The 22,302-nt window shown below is 39.0% G+C and overlaps 1 protein-coding gene across 6 annotated transcripts in view; it reads left to right on the top strand.

Annotated features, from left to right (window-relative positions):
- The window catches only part of EXTL3 (exostosin like glycosyltransferase 3), a 115,055-nt gene that overhangs the window by 73,850 nt on the left and 18,903 nt on the right, over positions 1-22,302 (top strand). For 3 of the 6 annotated variants that reach the window (XM_036312390.1, XM_036312394.1, XM_036312389.1), the window contains exons 2-4: positions 2,525-2,616; positions 4,117-6,739; positions 19,534-19,661. In XM_036312390.1, coding sequence (XP_036168283.1) covers positions 4,592-6,739; positions 19,534-19,661 — 2,276 coding nt within the window. In that variant the 5' untranslated portion in view covers positions 2,525-2,616; positions 4,117-4,591. Of the gene's footprint in view, positions 1-1,563; positions 1,843-2,524; positions 2,617-4,116; positions 6,740-19,533; positions 19,662-22,302 lie in introns of those variants that run through there. The other 3 variants (XM_036312391.1, XM_036312392.1, XM_036312393.1) reach the window with 3 other exon arrangements.

The raw sequence follows: 22,302 nt of genomic DNA, 5'->3' as shown, positions 1-22,302 counted from the left end.
ATAAAATGAATAAAATGAATAAAATGAATAAAATAGAACCAGTGGCATGGAAAATTGGACCAGACTGACGAATCTCAGAGGGAAGGGGGAGAGGGAGGTGGGAAGAGATTAACTAAAGAACTTACATGCATTTATGCATTATCTATGGATATAGACAGTAGGATGGTGAAGGACTGGGACCGAGTGGGAACAGGATGGAGGCTGATCAATGGGGTAAAAAGGGGACAACTATAATACTCTCAACAATAAAGATTAACATAATAATAATAAAAAAGTAAAAGAAAAAAGTAAAGGTATATTGTCTTAGGTGCAAAAAGATAATAGACAGGCTCACTTAAGGTAAAGATTGACCTCTGAGAAGGAACCTACAGGCCTATGATGTGACTGCCTGCCATGACACAGTTAGGAATTGTTACGTTCAGACCATTCTTTATGGTAACGTTTGGTTTCCAAGTTTGTAAGGCTCACCAATCAGGCCTTCCCTGAGCTAGTCACGTTATGATCACTTTTTCGTCCACATAAATGCTTTAATTATGAATATAGAGGTGGCTTTAGGTTTTGGAGTAGCATTGCCATGTGCTTTTAATTCATCATTGTCCGTGGTTTCAGTGGAGCAGTAGTAATGTGGATAATCTAAAAGTAATTTATGCATGATGTGCCTGTTTACTGTGTTCCTTGAGTTAGTATCATAGGCATTTTTTTCATAATGACTAAGACATTGAACGTGTGGGCTTTAGAGTTAGCGTTGCTTTGATTTGAAATCAAGTTTTACTCAACGTGGATGACTTTGGACAAATTACCTAAGCTTGTGCTTTGGTTTCTTCATGTACAAAATGGGAATAATAGTAGTACCTACTTCATAGGATTGTTGTGAAGATTAACTATGTTAAGGTACATAATAGGTATAACCTGGCACACATTAAAAATTCAGTAAATGTTAGCTATTATAATTATTTAAAATATTCAAGTCAGTTGGTTGCATTTGGGACCATCTGGAAAGTGTCTAGCTTCTCTTTTGCCCCATTTCCCTTTATATCTTTCAGATGCAATGCATAACAGCAGTCTAGATGGAAGCAGCAATTCCCTTATTTCTTCCCTTCTGTTTTCCTTCGCTTGTCCATGGATTATTTTACCTTTGTTCAATTCAGTTTAGTTTAGTTTTGCTTTTGTATGAAAAAAGTTATACACCTTTGTTGAAAGGCATTCACACCTAAATAAACAGAGAGCTATCCCAAATCCATTAAAGGAAATTTCAGTATCAGAGTGTTTTAGTTTTAAGAGAAGAAAAGTCAGTAGGATGGTTGCTATATCAAAAAACTCTTCAATGTAAGGTCCTGTAATAATTTGCCTTTGTGATAAGGAATGTTAGAAGAGATGGCTCTGCAAAGTAGAGGAGATGATAGAGGGCGTTGGTATGTTGAGAAGATGAAGGGAGAATGTAGTATATGCAGAATTTCTGAATGGCAACTCTATCTCACTTGACTTCTCAGCTCACCACTGGGACATTTGAATTATTTGCCATTTTACCTTTCCAGGATCAAGCTTATTTTAAGCGCTTGAGTGGTTAGCAGATTAATAATTCTACTTTCCATTTATGAGCAAACATTATTTTTGATTAGAGAAAGAGTGAAGAGTAGGGCATCAGCCATGATCTAAATTATAAATTTCTAACTGTGTACAGTATTTTGAAAATTTTTCCCCCTCTTTGCTGGGAGAAGACACTACTTTAACCTTATACTCCTAGGAGATGTACCTTTGCGGCCATGGGAATATTAAGGTGTGGATGTCTGTGTTGCTCACCATTGGAAAAGATATATCAGGAGGGAGGTCAAGACTAGAGAGGTAAATTTGAGAATTATCCATTTAGGGGGGCTAATTGAAGCTAATTGGCAAGCTCTAGTAAGTGAAGACAGAGAAAGAAGAGGGCATAGCGCAACCCACGAAGGAACAACTGTATTTCAAGAGTGGTGGAACGAGCCAGAGAAAGAGCTGTTGGGATGGAGAACCAAGAGAATGGGCCAGTACAAAATATAAAATACAACCCTGGCCGGGTAGCCCAGTTGGTTAGAGCATCATCCTAATATGTCAAGGTTTCGGGTTCCATCCCCGGTCAGGGCACATACAAGAATCAATAAATGAATGCATGAATAAATGGAACTGTAGTAGGCAGTTAGATAGACATAGCAGAGCAAGGATGATGTGCCAACAAAGCACAATGAGAGAATAAGTCAAGGAAATAGGTGAAACACCAGAAAGTTCAGTTTTATGGAAAAATAAAGGGAAACGCTGAGAGTTTGTAGAAAGAAGTGATCAGTGATATAATTCATTTATTTAACAGATATTTAAAGAATACTTATAGTGTGCCAGACACTGTGTGTCCCTCTTTCTTTGGACCTTAAATTCTATGGTTACCTTATTTATATAAGGGAGGCCTCTTCATAGTGGACAGTAAATAAATTCTTTAATAGAACCTTCAGTATTGAATATTTTTCTAATAGCATGTCACTTTTTTACTTTCTATCAGGACAGCAAGCCCTGGAGTTCACTATATCAAGAAATTATATGCCAAAATATAATGCCATATGAGTCAGAGAAAAGAAGGATCCTAAACATATGGTAAGGAGGGAATGAATTAGCTGGACTGCCTGGATTATTATGCCTTCCTTTTTTCCTCTAATCCACTCTGTCTTTGTTATGATTTCTTCATAAATGCAGAAAATATTCTTTTGAAAACAAAAAGATTTTAACATTGGAATGAGAAGGATAATGCTTTAGAAATATTAACCTCCATTCCTTTGGGATATTTGGTCAGCTGTTAATTATCCAAGTTTAGATCATCCAGATTTAGCTTTTCCATGATCTATATTTTTGTTGTTGTTGTCCTTATCTCTTGCTCTACATCCTCAAGCCTTAATATTGTCATCAACTTTTATTTTTATTTAAAGGGAGAGAAGACTGTCAAACCCTTAATAGTTATACATCTTGAACAAAGGTAGAAGCTATAAAGAGTGATTATCTGTGAAGTACTATTGTATACTGCCTTGTAGTAGTACCCTTGCTATTTGTTTGTCTTATCTCTTAGCCAAAGGAAGTTCCATGAGATCAAGGAATTCTTTACATTTTAAAATCTCCCGTAGTTATACTTAGCATGCTTTAGACATGTTAAGAGTATGGGGTATAAACACTTTCTGGAGGGAATCAGTGAATTAAATCGGGAGTATTCATTGGCATAGCATATTATGAATTCAGTTCTAGATTTGTTGAGTTTGAGGTAAAACTAAAGAGCTTTGGTAGCCTGTGATAGTAAAGTTTGGTAAGAGAACAGGATTGGGAATGTTGTTTCAAGATTTATTAGGCCAAAGTATCCTCACATCCTCTATCATTTATTTTCATAGCAACACAATGTATTGTTATCTCCATACACTTATCTCCATTTTGGGAGATTAGAAAGCTGAGGCATAAGGTCTGAGCAAATCTGTCTCCAAAGGATAAGAAATAATGCCTCTCATTTCTAAGTATAATGTTCTTTTTAAAAGCCAAGTTACTATTTATATTTTAAAGGAACACATGATGTCTATTAACAGATGATAAAAGAGAAGCAAACTGGGAAATATATTTTGTATCAGGATTACTGCATCTACTGCTGGGCAAAGCTCAGAGGAGTTTTCTTCAACTCTTTTCATCTCTGAATATAACAAACTGAGTTTCTTAATAGATTTTTTTTTAAGTAGCTCTAAAGGAGACTTTCATGTTAAGAATGAACATAGCTACTACCATGGTTGGATAAGAAGATCTTTCTCCTCAACTAAAGGCGATTTCTAAGTCTAGAATAACAAAATGTTGCAAGTATCTTGGCCTTCTGTTGAATGTAGTTGATCATTTTATTTATTCAAAAATATTTTTATTGATTTCAGAGAGGGAGGAGAAAGAGATAGAAACATCATTGAGATCATCATTTTATAGGGCTCTAATGCTGCTCTATATCCAGTTAAATAAGAAGGGTGTATGTTTGTGTGTAAAAAGATTTAAGGATTTTCTAGAAGTATACTGAGGGCGGGCAGGGTTGTTGAACATAATCTCTTCAAGACTGACACAGTTCTCTTTTTTTTTTTGCAGGCCTGATTGTTGGCAATGACATCGACAACAGGCTGGCATTTATTTCTGTCCTAACCAGCTACTTTATAACTGTGAATAGTAACTATGCATATTTGTTGGTCAGCCAAACCAAGGAACAAGAGCTATGGCTGTTGAAAAAATCTGTCTGATTCCAGGTTATTTTTCCTGGGTTTCATCATCAGGGACCTTCTTTTCATCTCAACAGTGTGGTAGCCTTTACCATTTGATAAAGATTAAGGACATGTTCTTTGGTCAACAGCCAGAACTTAAAATCTGCTGGAATAGAGTCAGAGACCATTTCAACTACAGCTGAGGAAAATGAAATTTCCTTTTTATTTGGTGCCTTGTACAGGGAGCACACTAACTCTTATGGAAACGTGTGAGTAAAAAGAGATTGAGTTTTGTCTACTAGAAACTCATGGTTATGGCGAGTGACCCAACGTGATCAGAGAGGGCAAGAGCCACAAAGGAACTCATGACAGGCTATACCATGTTGCGGAATGGGGGTGTGGGGAATGGAGGTCAAACCTGTATGTTACGGTGGTCCAACCGTATCCGACTCACATGGCTCAGTTTTACGCTCTTCATCATTCTGGTTTTCTTCCCCCTCATTGCTCACTATTATCTCACCACTCTGGATGAGGCTGATGAGGCCGGCAAGAGGATTTTTGGCCCACGGGCTGGTAATGAGCTGTGCGAGGTAAAGCATGTGCTGGATCTTTGCCGAATCCGTGAGTCTGTAAGTGAAGAGCTGTTGCAGCTGGAAGCCAAGCGTCAAGAGCTGAACAGTGAAATTGCCAAGCTGAACCTGAAGATTGAAGCTTGTAAGAAGAGTATTGAGAATGCCAAGCAGGACCTGCTTCAACTTAAGAATGTCATTAGCCAGACTGAGCACTCTTACAAGGAGCTAATGGCCCAAAATCAGCCCAAACTTTCTCTGCCCATCCGATTGCTCCCAGAGAAGGACGATGCTGGCCTTCCTCCCCCAAAGGTCATCCGGGGTTGTCGGCTACACAATTGTTTTGATTATTCTCGCTGCCCTCTCACCTCTGGTTTTCCAGTCTATGTTTATGACAGTGACCAGTTTGCCTTTGGCAGCTACCTGGATCCCTTGGTCAAGCAGGCTTTTCAGGCTACAGTACGAGCCAACATCTATGTTACAGAAAATGCGGATATTGCCTGCCTCTATGTGATATTAGTGGGAGAGATGCAGGAGCCAGTAGTGCTGCGGCCTGCTGAACTTGAGAAGCAGTTGTATTCTCTACCACATTGGCGGACAGATGGACACAACCATGTCATCATCAATCTATCACGGAAGTCAGATACACAGAACTTACTATATAATGTCAGTACTGGCCGTGCCATGGTGGCCCAGTCCACTTTCTATGCTGCCCAGTACAGACCTGGCTTTGACTTGGTAGTATCGCCACTAGTCCATGCCATGTCAGAGCCCAACTTCATGGAAATCCCACCACAGGTGCCAGTTAAACGGAAATATCTCTTCACCTTCCAGGGTGAGAAGATTGAATCACTAAGATCTAGCCTTCAGGAGGCCCGATCCTTTGAAGAAGAAATGGAAGGTGACCCCCCAGCTGACTATGATGATCGTATCATTGCCACCCTAAAAGCTGTACAGGACAGCAAGCTAGATCAGGTCCTGGTAGAATTTACCTGCAAAAACCAGCCTAAACCCAGTCTGCCTACTGAGTGGGCACTGTGTGGGGAGCGGGAGGACCGCTTAGAATTACTGAAGCTTTCCACCTTTGCCCTCATTATCACTCCTGGGGACCCTCACTTGGTTATTTCATCCGGATGTGCAACACGGCTCTTCGAAGCTCTGGAAGTTGGTGCTGTCCCAGTTGTGCTGGGGGAGCAAGTCCAGCTTCCTTACCATGACATGCTGCAGTGGAATGAGGCGGCCCTGGTGGTGCCCAAGCCACGTGTTACTGAGGTTCACTTCCTGTTACGAAGTCTTTCTGATAGTGATCTACTGGCTATGAGGCGGCAAGGCCGCTTTCTCTGGGAGACTTACTTCTCAACCGCTGACAGTATTTTCAGTACCGTGCTGGCTATGATTAGAACTCGAATACAGATCCCAGCTGCTCCCATCCGGGAAGAGGCAGCAGCTGAGATCCCCCATCGTTCAGGCAAGGCGGCTGGGACAGACCCCAACATGGCTGACAATGGGGACCTGGACCTGGGGCCAGTAGAAACTGAGCCGCCCTATGCCTCGCCCAAATACCTCCGCAACTTCACCTTGACCGTCACTGACTTCTACCGAAGCTGGAACTCTGCTCCAGGGCCTTTCCACCTTTTCCCCCACACACCCTTTGACCCTGTGTTACCTTCAGAGGCCAAATTCTTGGGCTCAGGGACTGGATTTCGGCCGATTGGTGGTGGAGCTGGGGGTTCTGGCAAGGAGTTTCAGGCAGCACTTGGAGGCAATGTTCCACGGGAGCAGTTCACAGTTGTGATGTTGACTTATGAGCGGGAGGAAGTGCTTATGAACTCTTTAGAGAGATTGAACGGCCTCCCTTACCTGAACAAGGTAGTGGTGGTGTGGAATTCTCCCAAACTACCATCAGAAGACCTTCTGTGGCCTGACATTGGCGTCCCCATCATGGTAATAGAAAATGAGCAGTTTGTTTTATAGCTTGAGATAGTGTTTAACTTCTAATCTCTTTTCTAAATGCATGTATAATATATATACACCTTTTTAACTTATACAGATTTTTCCTCCCCATGATATTTCTGCTTGCTTCTTTTTCAGTCTTTTCAGGCCTTGCCAGTTCCATCTCTGCTACTCCTTAAATCTTCTAAGACTCTCCAAAACTAAAATTGATACTGGCTTCATGAAGGTTTATGAAACCCCTTCAGTTACTCCATAGATTTCTACATCATAACAAAGACGATGAGATTGATGATGAAAAGCTAACCTTTAAGAAGCACTTATGATCTTGGCAATGTAATTTAGCATTTATAGAACCTATTGCTATTTCATTTCATATCTGTGGAAGCTGAGGCTTAGAGAGATTAATTATTTTGCTCAAAGTCATGATTTGCTGACTCCAGAAGTTACAGTTTTAGTCACCTCCCAAAGGATTTAGGAAGACCTGTGTCATTTATCAGGATATTATAGAAGTCTTTTGGAAGATGAGTCAGGGTTTATATTTGGGAGTTGGCAATCCTGAACGTTTCCTGTAGTCTCTTGTAGGTTCTTTCTCATTCTTTATTTTATTTGTCATGGTTAGGATGCTGTATTTTACAGGAAAAATATAGCCAAATATGCCGGATTGGATTTTAGTTCCGAGTACTTTGTTTATCCACCTTCTGATGTAGATTTGACAATCTAGAAGATTACCCATTTCTCTTAAATGCGAGGCCTTAGAGTAGGTCTTAAGTAAACGTCCAACTACTTATTCTGCAGCATAGGTGCTTTCAAGAAAAAAGGTAGTAAAGACAGGCAGAAGATCTGATCAGGCATGTGTTGCTAGACGGGTAAGAAAATTAATGTAATTTTTAGGAAGAATTTGTCTGGCAGGGAAATGTTTGGGCCAGACCAGTTTTTAAAAAATTTATTTCATTGAGAACTAATTCATGTGAAATATGTTTTTTTCAAGTTCTTTTTTTTTTTTTATTCTTTAAAGTATTACATGTCTCCTTTTTCCCTGATTGACCCCCCCCCACCCCCCCGGCCCCACCCCCAGGACAAGCCCCCCACTGCCCCAGTGTCCGCGCCCATTGGTTATGTGAAGTATTTTCTGAGCAGCAGCATGATATAATAGAAAAGTTTGAGTTTGGAAGTGCTGTATAGACCTGGGATTAAATAGTCACTTTGTGATCTTTGATTAATTAACTTCTTTGACTTTAAGGTTAAAGAGGAATAGAAAATAATACAAGTACAGAGTCTAGAAAGATGCCCAATTACTAATTCCTACTTATTCTTTTATGCTGAAGCAGTATGGCTTCAGGGTGAGAAGCTGCCTATATTTTGGACAGCTTTAACTTACTAATAAAGGCTTCTTCTTGTGTCCTCTTTATAATTTCCCTTTGTTTCATAGCTATTATTGCCTACTTTCTTTTGTTCAAATCTTCTAAGTTTTCTCTCTTACTAATACTACTGCTGCTACTTGCTTACTACTGCTGCTAATAGTTTCTCGTATTTTAATTGATTTTATAATCTGAGGCTATTCAGGACTGCATAGGGTTCTAAAAATTTTTGATCTCACCCTAGCTGGTTTGGCTCAGTGGATAGAGCGTCAGCCTGTGGACTGAAGGGTCCCCGGTTTGGTTCCAGTCAAGGGCACATACCTCAGTTGCAGGCTCCTCCCTAGCCTGGGCCTTATCAGAGCACGTGCAGGAGGCAACCAATCGATGTGTCTCTCTCACATCAGTGTTTCCTCTCTCTCCGTCTCTCCCTTTCCCACTCTCTAAAAGAACAACAAATAAATTAAAATTTTTGATCCCAGAATTTATCTTGTATATCAAGAAAAGTGTTATAAATGGGGAGACTTCTTTATAGACTTGCACCCATTCACTTTTTTCTTTCTCAGTTACAACTTTTTGAATGTCATTGAAATTAAATAAAAATTGTTTTGTATAAGGTAGGTGCTGCTCAAACAGGACAATAAAGCAGCTTTTGTTTTTCATTTTTCCTGCGTTTTCTTTGAATTCGATAGGGGTATAGAGAAGCGGATGCCACCCCGTTAACAATGACTGAAATTTGTCAGGGAACTTACCAGAACTAATCCTTTCTTTTAATTCTGGTGGGAAATAAGTAGTCCTCTTTGATTACTGGGCAGCTAGCTTATTGCAATAATACAGTGCCTAGTGGGAAAATGCCAGAAACTTTCTCAAACAAGAAAACAGTTTCAAACTAGAGAATTTTCACTCCATTCCCTAAACATTTTGTCTATGCTTTGTATTAAAGAGAGCGGGGTTTGGGGGCTGCACTTGATTTGCTGACCTCTTGGGAATAGAGCCAGCACTACCCAGGTATTAGGGTTAAGAGAGACTTGCAGCATTCTCTCCTGTGGAAAAAAGGTTCTGTTATGAGGCATCTCAGAGTGGTTTTTCTACCTGAGACGCAGATGTACCCTATCCATTACATTATAGTTAGCAGGTCTTCTTTAAAATTAGCAGCGGGTGGTTCCCAGGCAGCCTCTCATATTTCAGTCTTTCAGGGAAAATGATTTAAAATGAGCATATTGGCTGCATGAATCAACCCAGGAACCCACATGCCATTTCAGAAAATGCTGAACAATTTGTGCTTCTCTTATGCTCAGATTCCCATCTAAGCACTTGGGACAAAAGCTAGATATTTGTTGGCAAGAAATTTATTGAGCTCTAGGTGTTTGAGTAGAGGGAGATTGTCTTAGGGGTACCTGCTGGGATTTATATATTAAAATTCTTCATTCTTTCCTATTATTTACATAACAAAGGGGGAACTAAGTCAGATCTGGCTTGGAGTTATTCATGGACACCATTCCTGGTCCCTCCTGCCCCAAATGCTTTATGTAAAGACAATTTCAGTTCAAATGGGATAGGGCCTGGGCAAGGTGACAGGATTCCACCCACAGAGATGGGGTAGTGTCACCAGTTGAAGTAGATCTTTCATGTGAATGGTGTGGGGCTTCTGAGCAGAGGTGGTAATGGTGTGTGACTGCTCTTTCTCTGTCTCTTGCCTATTTTGTAAAGAGTTGAATCAGATTCCTTAGCTCCTGGAGAGTTACAACAAAGAATACTTGATGGAAGTCAAATGGAGAGTAGTATTGTGCCAAGGTTTTGAAGGCTAGTCTTGAGAAAAAAAAACACACACAAAAAAAACCCCTTAATATCTGGGGATCACCACTTTCATGCACTTTTTTTAAAAAAAGGTAGCTGTGGTTCCACTGTTTCTAGGCCACCATTGTTTCTGATGCTATATAAGTAGTGTTTCAGATTTTTGTTTTTCTATATAATGTGTTGTTTTTCTCTGGTTGCTTTTAAGATTTTTTTTTTTCTTGTATTTGGTTTTTAACAGTGTGAGTGTGATGTGCCTTAGCATAGTTTCCTTTGATTTTTATTCAGATTGGGGTTCAATAAGTTTGAATTTGTCCACTTATGTTTCTCATCATATTTTGGTGAAATTTTATTATTTATTTAGATATTTTTTCCTGCCCCATTCCATCCTCTTCTTTGGGGGCTTCATTATATGTATATTAGACATTTTATATTGTTCCACAATTCTCAGTGGTTCTATTCATTTCTTTAAAATACTTTTTTTCTCTTTTTTAGTTTTGATAATTTCTATTAATCCATCATCCAGGGCACAGATTTTTGTGTCCACTGTTAATCTCGTCAGGTAAGATAGTCCAGTAGATTTAAATTTCAAATACTGTATTTTGTAGTTCCCACATTTCCATGTTTTTAAAATAATAGTTTGTTTTTCTGCTAAGATTTCCTGTCTTTTCCCCATTCTGAGTATACTTTACTTCATTGAGTATAAATAATGATAACTACTTTGACATCTTTGTCTACTATAAGTAATTCAATCATGAGTTATTTGGGGATTTGTTTTAATTGATTTTTTTTCTTGAGGACTGGGTCATGTTTTTCTGGTTCTTTGTACTTTAAACAACTTTATATTGTGAATGTTATGTTGTGGAGACTTTGGATTTTGTTTTGTTTCTCTGAAAGCGTTGATATTTTAGTTTTAGTAGGCAATTAATTTAGACTTTAGCTGGTCTGCTTACAAATAGTGCCAAGCATGCATGGTTTTGGTGTGGACCAGAGACTGGGTAATTTATATCCAGTTGGAGCTCCTCCTGTTTGGCTCACTCCTTTCTGGAACCTACTTTCTTCCCAGGAGCTGTGGTTGCCCCAAACTTTTCCCTCTTATTCTTCAGACCAGAAAGACTTGGGTATCATATGTGAGTTTAAGCTGCTCTGCATGGTGTCCACTCTGGCCTACTCTCAGGGTAAAAGCAATAATGTTATCCCCATGTTGGTAATTCCTTCCTAAATTTCAGCTCCCCTCTATAATTTGTCACCGCCATTCACTGTTCTAGTACCTTCAGGTACTTGTTTTTTTTGGTATTTTTTCCCAGAGTTTGTAGTTACCATCTGTAGGATGATTGGGTCTGGCAGGAGCCTGTTCAGCATTCCTGGAAGCAGAAACCTCCAAGTGATCCCTGTGGAGTCATAGTCTCACCCAAAATTTTGATTGGAGTTATTACTTTATTCTGACCAATTAACACAACTTCCACACTCTGCTGGATATTCTGGAAAATAGCAATAAATAGGGTTGCCTTGTTGGAGCATTTTATGGAAATGAAAACACCAGAATCTGTCCTCTTTGAGTTTTAAAACTCGGGTTGTTATGGAAGGGGACATCTTCCAGTTATGAACGTTATTTTCTTGCTCACTCAAAACATTGCTCATCTTCACACTGTATACTCATTTCTCAGCTTTGTGACAGCCAGTGCCTTGATTTTTAATTTTTATTTCTTCATAAAGGGTATAGCTGATTTACACAGGTGCCTGGGAAGGCCTCTTTGAAGAGGTGACATTTGAGCAGAAGCTTGAATGAAGTGAGAGAATGGGCCATGTAAATTCTAAAATCTGGAGGAACATACAGAGAATGGCAAGTGCAAGAAGCTTGTCATGTTCAAGACATGGCAAGAATACTTAGGGTGTCTAGGGTAGGGTGATTAAGGGGAGAGTTTGAAAGAAGTTTGGAGAAGTAGAGAGCAGCACATGTAAGATGATATTGGCCATGGTAAGGAATCTAGATTTTATTTCATGTATGTGAGGGTGCCATTGGAGGGTTTTAGTAAATGATATATGTGGGGCTATGGGGAAAAGAGCAGAAACAATTCAAAGGCTATTGCAGTAGCCTAGGTGAGGGATGCTGGCAGCTGGGACCATCGCAGTAGTGGTAGAGGTGGTGACTTCAGCGATAAGCATATGGCACCTCCTAGTAGACTCTAAAGTCTATGTGGAAGTAGTAAGGCTACAATGCACAATTTTTCCCCCAAATGAAAACTATAGAGATATGAAATTATTTTTCACTGCCCCTTTCCCTTTTTTCAGCCCTTAATAGTAGAATTCAAAAAGGAGAATTCCATTTGGGGAATTTGATGTCATGCCAGGGTAGTGATTTTAATACTATTTCCCTAATAGTCTACTTGGGGTAAAGGAGAAAGACTGGAAGAGAAACTGGCTGTGTAGTAAACTTGTTGTCATTAATATTCAGTGTTGAGCCTCTGCCAATTAGGTTGTGAAAGGTTTTACTTCTGACTAGACCTCAGGCAAGAGTAGAGAATTCAAAAGTCTCATTTCTTAGAAAGTTGATAGGCTTTATTTTATTTATTTATTTTTAAAATATATTTTATTGATTTCAGAGAGGAAAGAAGAGGAGAGATAGAAACATCAATGATGAGAGAGAATCATTAATCGGCTGCCTCCTGCATGCCCCTAAGCCGGGACTGAGCCTGAAACCTGGGAATGTGCTCTTGACTGGAATCAAACCCAGGATCCTTCAGTCCGCAGGCCGACGCTCTATCCACTGAGCAAAACTGGCTAGGGCATTTGCTTTATTTTTTTATCTGTGCACGTTCTTTAAAAACATTCCTTGAATATATCAGATGATAATTTTCTTAAATTATGATTTCTGAGCAAAGCTAAGACGAAAAGCCTTGTCCAATTTCTTAGGTCCAAGATTGTAAAAACTTCTTGGGCTACCAGACTTCACTAAATATTGGTGTATCTGGGTGTGTGTAAGATAATATTTTATTTAATAGCTTGGTGGCTAATGCTATGGCTCTCTTTTTCTGTTTAAGCATATAAAAGAAAGCTACTAGAAATTAGAAATTAGTAGCAAAAATTCTAGATGTATAAAGGAATTGCTGAAGTCAAGTTGTGTAAATGATTTACTAATTGCAGCAAATCAATCTTTAGGTAATGTCTCCCTCTCTTAGTTTATATATTCTCTTTTTACTAATTCAAAGTTAAGAGTAGGGAGACTGAGCCCTAGCTGGTTTGGCTTAGTGGATAGAGCGTCGGCCTGCGTACTGAGGGGTCCCGGGTTCGATTCCAGTCAAGGGCATGTACCTTGGTTGCGGGCACATCCCCAGTGGGGAGTGTGCAGGAGGCAGCTGATCGATGTTTCTCTCTCATCGATGTTTCTAACTCTCTATCCCTCTCCCTTCCTCTCTGTAAAAAATCAATAAAATATATATATATATATAAAAAGAGTAGGGAGACTGAGAATTGTATTGTTTTAGACCACTTGACTAATTAATACCTAAATTAGAACTTAGGTGTTAGGACTTCTGACTTCTGACCATAGTTCAGTGGATATTTTTCTGTTTTTAGCCAGATCAAATTTTCTTGGAAAGGCGTGCGCGCGCTTGCTCTCCCCCCCCCCCCCCACATACATACATACATCACATATGTATACTTAAATAAAGTGTTTACAAATTAGGAAGAGGTTATACTAATCTCATGTTATAATAACTACAATGCATTCTCTCATTTGATGGTGAACCTAACCTATCCTGTTTTTACCTACAATTTCATGGGGATCATTGCCAACTTTTTCTCATAAGTTCAGCAGACTTATCTCATAATCTAAAATGTACTTATAATCTAAATTTAAACTAAGTTATAAATGGAAAACCAATTCACAGTATTATCTTCTTATTCCTTTCCCTTCTATCTTTGCATTTCCTAACTTTTTGCTCCCACAATTTCATTGAATGAATGAATCTCTTGAAAAACTGAGAAGTTTTAATGCTCCTTTTTCAGTTGTTTTCTCTCTGTGGATCACCTCCCATCCAATCGCCTCAAACTCTATTTCACATACCTTACAAGTAAGCACATGTGATGATGTGCTTCTACCTAGACCTCATTTTCTTGATTATCAAGCTCTATGGTGGGTTACTTCTTTAAGTTAGAGGAAAGGATAGGATGGAAGACAAAATTGTAGCTGTTTACCTTTATTGCCTGTAAGATAAGTTTCATTCTCAGCAGTGGATTCATTACCATTATGTGTGTGTATTGATTGCATGACTGGAGATTTGGTTTGGCTGGGCAAAATTTGACCTTAAAGAGAAAAAAGGACATTGTAAGTATATTTAAATTGCTGAATTTAGTAGGTGGCATTTGTGTTTGTATGGTTTTATATTTTTCACATACATTTTCTAATTTTATTGCTTCTCAGGTATAGTCTACATTTTTGTGTTTTCTGTCTGAGGTCTACTTTATGACTAGGGTTAATTCACTTAATCTCTTCATGTTCTATTTTTCTTGCCTACCTAGACCTGCTTATGACTAATTATGAGCTGCTTTCATTTAGGTGGTTCCTCCATTTGAATCCAAATTCATTCTGCTTCACTTGAGCAACTAACTCTCTCTAAATTGTTGAAATGTTCATTTGTTCTTGATACATTTCCATCCATTGCATATTAAGAGATCTTTGCTAATTGGGAATCAGATTTATCATGGTAGTTAATTTATGATGTGAATTGATACTTTGCTAATTAATGTAGATTGTTGATTCTGTTTGGATTTAGAACTTAAATGCCTTGTTAACATACTAGGAGAAAGGACCCTGTTAGAGTAGTAGTTATTTTATTATTCAGAAACTCCAGAATTCCTCAAGACCAAGTTGAATGTTAACTGAAGTTACTAATTTCTTGATCTTGCATATACTTGTATACATTTGCATATGGTAGGGTTCTTGGCCATGATTGCTGTACTGGTCCATTGTGATGAGAAGAAAGGTACAATGAGAAAATCAAGGCTTTTATGAATGATAGTTAAACAGAAGAACTAGTGAAGCATCATCCGGGAGCATTGCACATGAAACAAAAAAGTGAATGTTAGTGAGCATTGCTCCTGACTTGATTGTTCTAGGTTGATGGATTTTTTGCTGTAGAAAACTAGACTCAATTCTAAGAGGTGTCAGTATATTGAATGTTTATGGTTTTTATATATAAACTTCTCAAGTCTTTATTTCACATTCTGAAAATAGAATGTGCGGGGCTAAATTAGGTACTGCTTCCTACTCATTCATTCATTCATCCATCCATTCATTCACTTACAGAACATTTGTTGAACATCTGTGTGCCAGGCACTGTGTTCTATACATTCTGGTCAGTGTTACACCAGTAGTTATATTAGTAACTTGAAGATAAGTCTTCGTGGTCACATTACTAAGGTGTAATCATAGGCATTGTTAAGGAAGAGGAGCATTGTTTTCAGTAGAAATAAAACATTAACCAAAATGAGAATATTTCCTAAACATGATATACTACTTTGGCTTATCTTTCTGATTACTCATTTCTTTAACATTCTGATGGCTATTCTTAAACAGCCACCAATGCTGATTTGTATGTCTGCATTACAGATATTTGAGTCTTTTTGTCCTTCTGATTTTGGTGCCAGAATGGATAATGGTGGTTTGCTGATCTTTTTCTAGCCTTTAAGTACTATAGCTTTGAAGTAAAATTGTTAGAAGAAAGCACCCCTCCCTCCCCCACCCCCCCGCCCCCGCTTTACTAGTAATTTCAGTTTGTATTTGCAGAGTTTGTAAGGCTAGAACTCTCTTTTTTGTTATGGGGGAAAGGTGACTGTCCTTAAATAATGAGCTACATTTATTCTTGGAAGTTTGCTTTGCTGTCTCCTGGTGGTTGACTATAAATTAGGGTGTCTTAGCAGTGGCACCAGAGACTTGTAGGCTGTATAATTCTTTGTTGTGTGGGGCTGTCCTGTGCTTTGTAGGATTTAGCAGCATTCCTGGCCTCTTCCCACTGAATGTAAATAGCTCACCTCCCCGCTGCCACGGTTGTGATAACCAGAAATGTCCACAGATCCTGTCACACGTCCAGTGTGAGGTAGAAATCACTTCCAGTCGAGAACCACTGCTCTGAACTCTTAAGGTAGACATAGTGACCACAATTGTTTGTGAGCTAACCACAGTAAGCTGCTGCAGTACTTGATGTTGTGTTTCTGTGAATCCTTAAAGCTTTTTTGTTGTTGTTCTGATGGCTATTGCTTCACTTCCCTAATCCTGAAAGTTGCTGTCATCCAGCCCAGAGAAGTTGTGCCAGGACAAGCACTGTATGTATTCCTGGAACCCATAGCAGTTGTTCTAATGGAGTTTAATAAGCTTGCTCAATAGCTGGATGTGAAATCTCGGACAAAACACTTTGGTATTAGACCTAAGTCTTCCAAAGGACAGACAGGTCCTCTTGATTTGATTTACCTTGTAAATTGGACTAAAAAACTGGATACACTCTAGGTAGCACATCACGATCATTTTAGGTTTTTGTTGTTTCTTGCTTTTAGATTAAGAATTAGGTTGTTTGCTTTGCCCAGTGGTCGGCAAACTCATTAGTCAACAGAGCCAAGTATCAACAGTACAACGATTGAAATTTCTTTTGAGAGCCAAATTTTTTAAACTTAAACTATATAGGTAGGTACATTGTTATTAACTTAATTAGGGTACTCCTAAGGCTTAGGAAGAGCCACACTCAAGGGGCCAAAAAGTCGCATGTGGCTCGTGAGCTGCAGTTTGCCAACCACGGCCTTAGCTGGTTTGGCTCAGTGGATAGAGCGTTGCCCTGTGGACTCAAGGGTCCCAGGTTCGATTCCGGTCCGGGGCATGTACCTTGGTTGCGGGCACATCCCCAGTGGGTGGTGTGCAGGAGGCAGCTGATCGATGTTTCTGTCTCATCGATGTTTCTGATTCTTTATCCCTTTCCCTTCTTCTCTGTAAAAAATCAATAAAATATATTTTAAAAAAAGAATTAGGTTGTTCATAGGATTGCCAAGTTTGGCTGGTAAACAACTTCAGTTTTTGCATACAACATGGTGCTGTGTTGATTTAGCAAAAGGCTGCTTACTTAAATGTTTGCACAGCTAGTAAGTGGTGGAATTGGGATATGAACTCAAGCTTTTCTGATTAACTCCAAAGCCAGGCTTTTAAAATCCTCTGTACCAGCACCTTTCAAAAATTAATGTGCATAGGAGTCACCTGGGGATTTTGTTAAACTGTAGGTTCTGACTTGGTAGTTTTGGGGATAGGCCTGCAGTTCTGCATTTTAACAGAGTGCCAGGTGATGCCCGCCTTGTTGGTCTTTGAATCACACCTGAGTACTGAAGCTCTGTGCTATGTTCCTGGGTTACTAATTTTGCTGTAGCTAATCCTCCTGGTGATTCCCACAAAATTGTTAATAGAAAGTGGCATAGAAAGAATTGGATTTTTCAATCATTTTTTCTTCATTTTAAGGTATCTGTATTCTCTACTGGATTTTAAGCTGTGTTTATTCATTGCTAGAGTTGAGGGGAGCTTTGTTCATCTGAACCTGCAGAATTCCAGTTCTGTATTTAAGTGAATAGTAGGCATGGAAATAAAATGAATGATCTGAGCAAGGGTAGTTTGTTGGGGGCGTTTGTGTGAACAACTACTGTACATAGTCCATTGGTTCTAAGGTAGATGTTATTTTACATTTTAACATTCTGAACTCAGGTGTGTCTTAAGATAGATGATGTTTCACCATTGCCACGCTTGGTTTTTGGCTTCTGCTACTTCTGGCCACCTTCCCATTCCCCGCAGAGTGGAGCCTGGCAGCTACTGCACTGTGTACTTGGCTGTCTCCCCCTCCTCTTTCCCCTGATTCAGGCTTCAGTGCCTTTGTTCTGTCACTGCTGTATCTGAGCCTGGGATTCTGGGCTACAAGCTCAGGGGTTTTTATACTGGTCAAATGGGCTGCAGGGCAAGATGGATTTCTGTGTCTGTTGCTTAGCTCTGACATCTGTTCTATGGAGTAGCAAATCTATTGCAGGTTCTTCCTTGTCTTGACTTGAGAGAAACTCATCTGGGGCTGAGGCAGTCTTAAAAAGCTCTTTAATAAAGTAAACATATAAACTATTTCATGAGCTTTCTTATTTAGCAGCATTTTTCTTTCTTGACGCTACAGAAATTAATAATGCATCTGCCTTGGGGCTTTGGTTTAACGAGATTTATAAATATATGATTAGCAGAAAAAGACTAATTTGGAGTTAGAAGGTAGGAGAGTCTCGCTCTGTCACTTGCTAATTGTCCATGTATAAAGTGAGAGGTGGACCGGATGATCTCTGAGGTCCTTCTCCCTCTCAACTAATTGGATTCTGAGTGTGCTAGAATGCATTAATTGAATTAATTGAAGTATGAGGGCTTTGTTTTAAGAATATAGAAGTGATTAATTTTGACAAGGGGAGGGTAGTGACAGGAACCCTCTGAGCTGGGTCTCCAGGGAGAGAATAATTTTGGTAGAAAAACAGGAGAAAGAATATTTTAAGCTGAAGAAACAATACTCGTGAGGTTATGGAAATACCTTTGAAATCATTTGTAAACCTTTAGACCCTGAATATAATTACATTCATCATGGTAGGTAGAAGTTATCCTCAGTACAGGTAAAACATTCTGTTTAGAATAAGATGACCCATCCTGGCTTTCTAAAAAGATCACCTCCCAAGAAGCTCGCTTTGTTTCTGGTTTTTGAAAATAATACTATGGTTTTTCATTAGTTGGATTAATTAGAAATAGATACCATAAAAATAAGATGAGCTATCAAAGACTAAGAATGGTCATCCTTGTTTATTTGCATATTATGGGACAAGGTGAATAACAAAGCTACTTACTTACATTGTGGTAAACTATGCTTATCTGACATAGGGCTTAAATATAATTTTTAAAAATTATAATGTAGTTCTGTTTGGGCACAAATCTTTGTTTTATGAAGAAAATACTGCTTTGCACATATGGGTCACTTTGGATAGAGATTGCTTGCATTGGGATTTGCTGTGTACACAGAAACTGTTAGTTTTACTGAATTTAGGTACACCTTGAAAGAAAAAGCTTTTGTATGTGTACTCAGTGTTGCAGGTAGAAATTGCACAGGTGAAGTAATTCACCTCAGTAAGATAGGAAATCCTGTTTTTTTAAATACCAAAAAAGGCCTTAAAATTGGTCAGAAATGACATAGACTCAAGAGGTTTCTGAGTTTGGTTTTAAAGTTTAGGAGCAAAATGGGGTTTTCCAGATCAGGGAATAAGATCTCAGTTCGGCTCTGCCACCTTGTGTTCTCTTGGGAAAGTTATTTTTTATTTCCTTAGAATGTGTTTAATCACATGTGTGAAATAATCCTCAGCTTTAGCTTGTTTCACCAGGAAATTAGTTAGCAAATAAATAGGGCTTAAAATGTGTACTCCTCATTATTATAAGGCAGTTTTTATCCCTGAAAGTCATATGCTAGATTATACAAGTGGTAGGTAACCAGACAAAATTTCTCAATAAATTTAGCCAGTTTCCTTTGACCTAAGGGCAGTTTTGGTTTTGCATTCTGTAATGTGGCATTGATCATTAGTGTTTTTCCTTCCTTTTTACAGGTGGTCCGTACTGAGAAGAACAGTTTGAATAATCGATTCTTGCCCTGGAATGAAATTGAGACAGAGGCCATCCTGTCTATTGATGATGATGCTCATCTCCGGCATGATGAAATCATGTTTGGGTTTCGGTGAGGAGCTGATTTTCAATCAAGAAACATTTTCATTTGCAAGTGAAAGATAACCAAGTCAGCCCTAGCTGGTTTGGCTCAGTGGATAGAGTGTTGGCTTGTGGACCAAAGGGTCCCAGGTTTGATTCCGGCCAAGGGCACATGCCTTGGTTGCGGGCTTGATCCCCAGTAGGGGGCATGCAAGAGGCAGCCAATCAATGATTCTCTTGCATCATTGATGTTTCTCTCTCTCTCTCTCTCTCCCTCTCCCTTCCTCTCTAAAATCAATAAAATATATATTTTTAAAAAAGAAACATAGCCCTGGCCGGTTTGGCTCAGTGGATGGAGCGTCGGCCTGTGAACTGAAAGGTCCCAGGTTCGATTCCAGTCAAGGGCATGTACCTTGGTTGCGGGCACATCCCCAGTAGGAGGTGTGCAGGAGGCAGCTTATCGATGTTTCTCTCTCATCGATGTTTCTGGCTCTCTGTCCCTCTCCCTTTCTCTCTGTAAAAAGTCAATAAAATATATTTTAAAAAAAAGAAAGAAGATAACCAAGTCAACCTGAATCAGCAGCCAAATGAATTTCTTGACTGATAGTAGCTGGCTGAGAAATCCTTAGAAGGTAGTAAGGGTCTTAAGACAAGCTGGATCCAGGGTCATAGGTGAGATCAGAGAACTCCATTTCTCTTCATCTCTAGGTTCTGTTTTTCTCTGTGTTGCCTGTGCTCTCATATAGGCTCTTCATCAGAAGCGAGGAAGATGGAATTCTGTGATTGGCTGGACAGGGTTACCTGCCTATTCCTGGAGTAGATCATCCTCTAACTCAGTGGTTCTCAACCTGTGGGTCGCGACCCCTTTGGGGGTCGAACGACCCTTTCACAGGGGTTGCCTAAGACCATCGGAAAACACATATATAATTACATATTGTTTTTGTGATTAATCACTATGCTTTAATTATGTTCAATTTGTAACAATGAAAATACATCCTGCATATCAGATATTTACATTACGATTCATAACGGTAGCAAAATTACAGTTATGAAGTAGCAACGAAAATAATGGTTGGGGGTCACCACAACATGAGGAACTGTATTAAAGGGTCGCGCATTAGGAAGGTTGAGAACCACTGCTCTAACTGAAAACCATATAGACTGAGAATGGAGGCAAAGGCTAGTTCCCTAAAGGAAATATGAGGCAGGCAGAAACATGTTGCCGTTTACTGGGGCAATGGAACAGTGCCAGAATCCTGGTGCCTGAAAGATTTGAGCAACGATGGAATCGGATGCAAAGATCCAGGAGGAAAAAGGGGGAGGAAGAAGAGGTGGTTTTGATGAATGACATTTGTTGAATCTGTACTGTGTGCCAGAGACTAGTTGAATGTGTTGGCATATCTCATTCATCCTCCTAAAACTTGGTGTAAGTTGTAGTCATCTCCATGTTACCCAGGAGTAAATTGAGATCCAAGAAAACAAAACCGTGAAGCTAGAAAGTAAGTGGCAGAGCTAGAATTCTAACAGGCTTGTCTGATTCCAGAACTTACACTCAAACACCTTTTAAAAAAAATTTAGTAGTTCTTGTTTGGGCTTAATATCCCAAACAAGATAATGTTCCCATCACTTGAGGGAGCATAGGAAAGAGAATGGAGTAGATCAGAGCTACTCAGAGTGTGTCATGGACTGGTGTATGGGCCCGTGGACAGTTTAGTGCCTGTTCACAGAGAGTTAAGCTTAAAATTGAAGGTAAGCATTTAAAAACTTTTAAAGCAATTTGACAGTTACTGTGACATCCAGGTGTTTGATCATTTATCTTGCAATTCACTTTTGGTAACATTCATTGAATATCATTCACTCATTTAAATATGCCATTCAACATTTTTTAGTACATTTACAAAGTTGTGCAACCATCACCATAGTGTATTTTAGAAATTTTCATTACCACCAAAAGAAACGCTGTCCCCATTAACATTTCCTTCCAGCCCCTCTAAAGCCTAGGCAATCATTAATCTCTTGTGGACATTTCATATAAATGGTACTATAAAATATGTGCTCTTTTTAAAAAAATTGATTTTAGAGAGAGGAAGGAACAGAGAGAGATACATGCACAGAAAGAAAAATATTGATGTGAGAGAGAAACATTGATCAGTTGCCTCCTGTACGCACCCTGACTGGGGATCAAACCTGCAACCTAGGTATGTGCCCTGACCTGGAATTAAACCTGCCACTTTTTGGTGTATGAGATGATGCTCCAAATCTCAACTGAGCCCCACTGGCCAGGGCAAAATATATGCCCTTTTGTAACTGATTTTTTTTCACTTAACATAGTGTTTTCAAGGTCCATTCATCTTGTAGCATGTGTCAGTACTTCATTCATTTTGTATGGTAGTTGTTATCCTTTTAATACATTTAAAGAATAATTCATCAAAGGGAAGGTATGCCAAAGCATGATCTATGATATAGCATATAGATTAAAAATATTCAGTGCAGCATAAGTTTGAATATAATGTTAAGGAACTTACTATGTATAACACTTTCAAATGTAAATTGGTAGCATTATATATAATCAGTATTTTTGAATATCTGACTTTCAAATATGTATTGTGGCTGTGTTATCTAAAACTCTTGATGCATCATCCCAGGAATTTATTTAAGTCTTTAAGTTTATC

The sequence above is a fragment of the Myotis myotis genome, unplaced genomic scaffold, assembly GCF_014108235.1.
Source record: "Myotis myotis isolate mMyoMyo1 unplaced genomic scaffold, mMyoMyo1.p scaffold_m19_p_6, whole genome shotgun sequence".
Classification (NCBI taxonomy): Eukaryota; Metazoa; Chordata; class Mammalia; order Chiroptera; family Vespertilionidae; genus Myotis; species Myotis myotis.
Note: the sequence above shows the minus strand (reverse complement) of the source record. Positions and strands in the feature narration are given on the sequence as shown.